The 6,017-nt window shown below is 37.4% G+C and overlaps 1 protein-coding gene across 1 annotated transcript; it reads right to left on the reverse strand.

Annotated features, from left to right (window-relative positions):
- Positions 1–2,554: 2,554 nt before the first annotated feature.
- On the reverse strand, positions 2,555–5,816 carry LOC107789172 (uncharacterized). The gene is made up of 3 exons (XM_016610950.2): positions 4,914–5,816; positions 3,359–3,656; positions 2,555–2,870 (listed from the first exon to the last, which is right to left on the reverse strand). The coding sequence occupies exons 1-3, from the start codon at positions 5,556–5,558 to the stop codon at positions 2,800–2,802; spliced, it is 1,014 nt and encodes a 337-aa protein (XP_016466436.1). The 5' UTR covers positions 5,559–5,816; the 3' UTR covers positions 2,555–2,799.
- Positions 5,817–6,017: the final 201 nt, after the last annotated feature.

The following is a 6,017-nucleotide window of genomic DNA, read 5'->3' on the forward strand; positions in this document are numbered from 1 at the left end:
TGCAAGCCGTATTTGTTTTGACTTGTTTAATTACAAAAGGATACTCATGACCTCTTCTTCGATTGTGCATCTTTATTATTGACATATGTTGTTCTATGAAAGGATACTCGTGACCTCTTCTTCGATTGTGCACCTTTATTAGTGATATATGTTGCTATATGACTATTTTCTTGGATACTTCTCTGTATTATACATGTTATTGAGTTGCACATGTAATATAAAGTGAGAATCTTTTGACTAAAAACCTCGTCACTAATTCACTGAAGTTAGTTAAGATGTCGCTTGAGTACATGGAGTCGGTTGTACTCATACTATACTTCTGCACCTTGCGTGTAGATTCTAGAGCTGAGCTGTTATGGAGGACAAAGGCTAGCAATAGAGACGAACCAGCGTTCCAGAGACAGGTTATCACTTGTTCATGGTAGCTTAGGATTTGTACTTCTGTTTATATATATTCAAACAGATATTATATTTTCTTCGTACCAACTTTGGCTTACCTAGCAGGTTAGGTTAGATGTCATCACGACTTATTGTGTTACAATAATGAAGAGTCGTAGAGGTTATACGTGGAATTGCTAGTGAAAACAATTTGAATTGGTTGCCCAGTTAATTTAGGATCAATGCGCTTGACGTGTGTCCCTTATCTATTGAGGTAGGCTTATTTTTGTCCTTTAAATATAACCATGAGCATCTTTCGTCCCTTAAGTTTGCTAAAGTGGATAATAGAATGGTGCTAATTTGGGGTTAAAACTAACGGTTGTGCATCTCACATACAAAGACCGGCCACACAACCTTTTCCTCCATTCTCCATTATTCATGATTTCTCCCGAATGTATTCGTTTTCTTGAAAAGATTTAATGTAAATTTATAGGTAAAAACACATAAAGCCAGTTAAATTCCTTAAATCAGCAAGTGTGAAACTAAAAGAAAACAAAGCCTAAGCTACTGAGTCACAATGGGTGAAACTGAAAAATGTTTCTTTTTCAACTTCCTTTTCTCTGAGTTTATGTGGTTCTTTGTTTATATTTTGTTGAACTTTGAAGGAAAAAGACACAGGATATAACTTTTGTGTCATTTGAGGTTTCAGAGATTTATTGCTTCTTTTTTTGTTTCTTGGAAATAGTTCTTTTTCCCAATTATTTTTGTTGGTGTTGTGAAAAGTGGAAGTTAACACGTTTAGAGCTCGTTGGAGAAAGAAAAGAAGATGGGTTAAATAGAAATATCTGCAAAATTTTGTATGAATGTGTGAATAGATAAAATTCAAATAATGGAGAAGGATGTGAAGAACATTCAGATTATCAAAGTAAGATCATAAAGAAATTCAAAGAACTAGTAGAATAAGAATATAACATGCAGAGCAATGATGAATTGGCATGGTTCTTGAGCCTCTGAAGGTAGGCTGCAGAAAAATTCCCATGGATGAGTTTCATTTTTTCTCCTTTGTTTCCAAAAGAGAGAGAAATTCAAGTGACTGTGAACAACGGAGCGTAGAAGAAAAGGTTTTGTGCTGGTCTTTGTACGTGAGATGCACAACCGTTAGTTTTAACCCCAAGTTAGCCTCATTTTGTTAGCTAGATCAAAAGTGCTTCACTATAGAAAACCTAAGGGACTAAAGATGCTCACTCCCCAATCAATCGCAGTAACTGGCCGTAAAAGAGCTGACCGTCTACTATCTATGTCATGCCTTGGTGTGAATATATTTAATGACCGTCTACATAATGATTGACACTCACATCTCTCTCATTTCCAATGATTTCACTACACTTTACTAGTGCTTTCCTAGAGTATATTTAAAGGACAAAATAAACCCATCTCAATAGAAAAGGGACAATTGTGGGTAAAAACTTTCAAGGATATACTGAATGATATCCAGAAATTGTAAGGAATGATATGTGCAATTTCGAGACCATTTTCTTTAAAACCTATATTAACGTAATTTGAAAAAGTTTCCATCCCATTCAGATACTTTTCCGAGCGTAGGATGTTTTATGATTCTTGTAACTTTAGGAAGGTAGTAAGAAAGGACTTGAACCCATAGTTTAGTATGGTCTTAATGAGCTTTGAAGCTAAGCTGGTAAGAACGGATCGACTAATCCTAATTTTTGAAGAGGCAAAGACTCTTAATTTTAGGTACCAACTTGTTCAGCACAGGTTTCTGCCGGGGGTTTGCTGTGTAGTGTTCTAGTTAATCAAGGATGGATGGTCATGCACTTAAGAGTATTCTACTTCTAAGCAGCGGCAATATAAGTTAAACTTACACGGGCAGAGCATCAAATTTATCATAGCATCAAGAATTCCATAGTGAATATAATTACTCATACTGCAAGTATTCAGGTGTAAATTGAAGTTTCCTTGAGAGTAGAAACACATGATAACCAAACATAACATGCTGAAGTGAGACCACAAGGGTAATCAGACGCCAATTCCAGTCAAATACTGCGAATTAGTAGGAGATTTGGAGAAGAGCTAAACTACAACAGAATGCAGTCATATGCATGCAAAAATGCTTAATTAACGTCCCATCAGTGTAGGGAAGACCTTAACAGGGGAGATATGAAAGTAACCAAAACATAAATATAAGGAGAACTGCTCGTTAAAATCATACATGTATTACAAGAATCATAAAATATATGGACTGATCCACCTCTACTTGATCTCGGCCAAAATGCCAGGAAAGATATATTGATTGATCCGCCTTTAACTAACAAAATTAATACGATTCCAACAACTTCAAAGGGGAAAATATTAAAGTAAAAAGACAGCAGACAAACTATGTGATTGTTATTAGCAATTACAGCACTAGGATTCTTCACCTGCATCGAGTTGTTGTCCGTTTGATGCAGTATTTCCTACAAGTGGCCTTTTCACAGCTGAAAATGACAATGACAACAAAATCAGTGAAGTGTTTCATCATGTAGCTAGGAAGAAATTCAATGCAATTTATACTAGTCTCGACTATGTTTTACAACAGACCAATTGTAACTCTTTTTCTAGCCGAATTGATAATAGGCTGGTTAGCTACTGTGAACTAATTCAAGGATACTTCTCCCCTGACACTGGTCCCCCAAACGAAGAAATAAAATTTGACGGCAATTTTATGTTTTGCAATGATAGACTGATAACATATCCATTACCTCCTAAGCAAGAAGCATATCAACCATTACGACAAAATGCAAATTAAAAGAATACCCATTAAAGGATTCTACAATCATTTTTCTCTCATGAGCAAGTAAAACACAGAAGGATGTAGCACAAAAGTTCAACTGATCAAACAGTTAGCAGCCAAAGCAGTGACTATCTGAATCATCAAAACTTAGGTAAACATTCAGAGGGGCAAAATCAGAAAAGAAAGACTCACATTTGATGGATGATCCAGCAAGACAAGTCAGCCTGGATTTTGTATTGGCCTCAGCCAGTGGAATTGGCTTCTCTTTCCTAGTCATGCGAACATCCCAAACACGTATGATCCCATCTGATGATGCAGATGCTACTATGTGTTGGTTTTCTTCAGCATCCCCATCATTGTTTTTGTATAAAACAACAATGCCTTTCACACGGGTGGAATGTGCATCTTCAATGCTATATGCAACTTTCCCACTAGTTATGTCCCAAGCTTTAATATTGCGCTCCTCTCCCCCAGTAAACAAAATACCATGCTGTAAAATATTCCTTTCAGCTTCAAGAAGTAAACCAATGAATCGAAGAAAAAAAGCTGTGGCATTCAACTAATCTTTCCATTAAATATATATAAACCAAAAATATTTGCCCCGTGCCTTGAAGGTGAGGTGGTAGGAAACCAAGCCCAAGATGATAGAAAAAATAAAAAGAATGTACATGCAGGGAAAAAAGAATGGGATAAGAAGCACCTCAAGATGTGGTCTAGTGGTTAATGAAATTGGAATCGGCGACAAAAAATGTTATGTAATTTCTTCCTATCTTTTTATGTCGTGGTGGACAAAGCTACCTAGTACCTGCATCCGTGAAAAGTAGCAAGTACCATGTGGATAAGCCGAGGTCCTTGACAGCTGACTCGACTACCACCATTGTAGAATAAAAATGATGGGATGAATTAACCAGGAAAAAGACACAGGAGAGACTCATTTCTAGATATATAATAGTACTGCATTTGTAACTTGTAAATATGTAAGGAACTTGCACACGGCCCATAAAGTGTAGCAGGTATCTATTTAACCGCCAGTAAAGCACATCGCATGACACCTAAGACAACATGCAAAGTGGGGAGCTTCCTGAGACCAATCTTATTCTTTTGGGTCATGATAGCTGATTTTTATTTGGTTTGACAATATCCCATCTCAAATTCTCAAGCTTCAAAAATTCCAGCCTAGTCCAGGGTTTCTCAATTAACCTATTATATTCCACCTGGAAACTTATAACACATTTAGAATGTGCTCAATCACTGGGGAAACGAGGAACTATAAGTGACAGGATTTGCTGGCGACAGATATAGGCAACATGCTGTGTTCTGAAAAGTTCAGTTGAGGACTTCAACTAACTAGCTAAGCTTCTCTGATGGCTCTTTGGGTTAAAAAGTAATAACATCCAATATCACCACCAACATGCTCTCACCACAGATGGAAAAATCTAGTACTATTTGCAAACAAAATCCAGTAGCCATCGCTATTCTACTCGCTCTTCTTCCTCGACCCCATCATTATGCTAACATTGAGGTGACAAAGACAAATCAATGAAGAAAAATATTCCAACACCCCCTAAACAATTCTTAAGAAAAGATAGGTACGGGATACCATGGGGAATAATTTTGGCATTAGTCCAGTTGAATACACTTTAGGAACTAAAAGAATGATAATCAGTAAATCAAGTAGATGAGCGCACACCAAATAATCAATGCATATGCCGCCACAAAAATTGAGCAGAGTTCAATTGAAACTCACCGTCCCGGGAGTGGCACAAAGCACCTTCTTGTTATTATCAAGCTCTAGAACAATTTTGGCATCTTCAGATTCATGTACAGAAATCTTGTCATCCATAACCATATAAAACTTTTCACCAGTATCACTATAATTAACCAAAGAAGCTTCTTTACCCAACCTAGAGTAAAAACTTCTCCTTCCTCTAACCAAATTAATCATAGCCATACATTCATCTCTTCCCACAGACAACGCCAACCTCCCTGACGGATGAATACACACAGAATTCACCGCCTTACGATGAACTTTCACCGTTTTTAAATGAACAAATGGGTCGGCATCGTATATCGATACGGTGCCGTCGTCAGCGGCGGCGATTAGGTTACGAGGGAAGGAGAGTGAAGGAGGGGTAAGAAAGGAAAGTGAAGTTATGGTGGCGGACTGGTGGAGGGACCCGATTTCAGAGCAAGTGGAAAGGTCGTAGATTTTAATTGTGTCATCGGCGCCGCCGGACACTGCGACAGAGCCGGCGACGGCTGTGCATTTGATTGGTGAGAGGTGTGAGGGGAAGGAGAAGAGTGGGGTTAGTTCGTACTTTTGATCGTCTTTTGGGGATCTCAACTTGAATCCCCATATGAAGCGCTCGTATGAGCCTGCAATCAGACTCATCGTTTTACGCAGTGTAGAGAGATACACAGGTTTGTGTAAAACCCTAGGAATGAAATCGTGTTTACCGTTTAAGGAATGGGGAGGACCATAATTAGACGAGCATATGACATTATGGTCCCTGATTGTTAGAAATGTACAAGTTTCTAGTCTAAAATATTGATTTGTAACAATGTGGTACTCGAACTATTAACTATTTTTTTCCAGCAGAATTCTACTTTGGCTACCAGATAACTGAAGGTATCTTTCTTTCCAACATGCATCAAGGGAGCTTCGGCTAATCAATCCTTTTTATCAACTCAATTGGTGAACTAATCCATCAGTTATAATTTTTTACAAAATGACCCGTTTTTTAGGTTAAGGAGAATTAGGATTAACAAAGTGAAAAGGTGTATTCTGTCCACCACCAAAGTTTGGAAAATATAATTTGAATCAAAATATAAATAAATATTTTTTTAAAAA

Source organism: Nicotiana tabacum, chromosome 17, assembly GCF_000715075.1.
Source record: "Nicotiana tabacum cultivar K326 chromosome 17, ASM71507v2, whole genome shotgun sequence".
NCBI classification, from domain to species: Eukaryota; Viridiplantae; Streptophyta; class Magnoliopsida; order Solanales; family Solanaceae; genus Nicotiana; species Nicotiana tabacum.

Excerpts from the sequence above, each read along its gene's own strand:
- LOC107789172 (XM_016610950.2), bottom strand. The coding sequence starts at position 5,558 with ATGAGTCTGATTGCAGGCTCATACGAGCGCTTCATATGGGGATTCAAG. Across the intron at positions 3,657-4,913 it reads TTTGTGCCACTCCCGGGACG|CATGGTATTTTGTTTACTGG; the intron begins GTGAGTTTCAAT and ends AATATTTTACAG. Across the intron at positions 2,871-3,358 it reads TGCTGGATCATCCATCAAAT|CTGTGAAAAGGCCACTTGTA; the intron begins GTGAGTCTTTCT and ends TGTCATTTTCAG.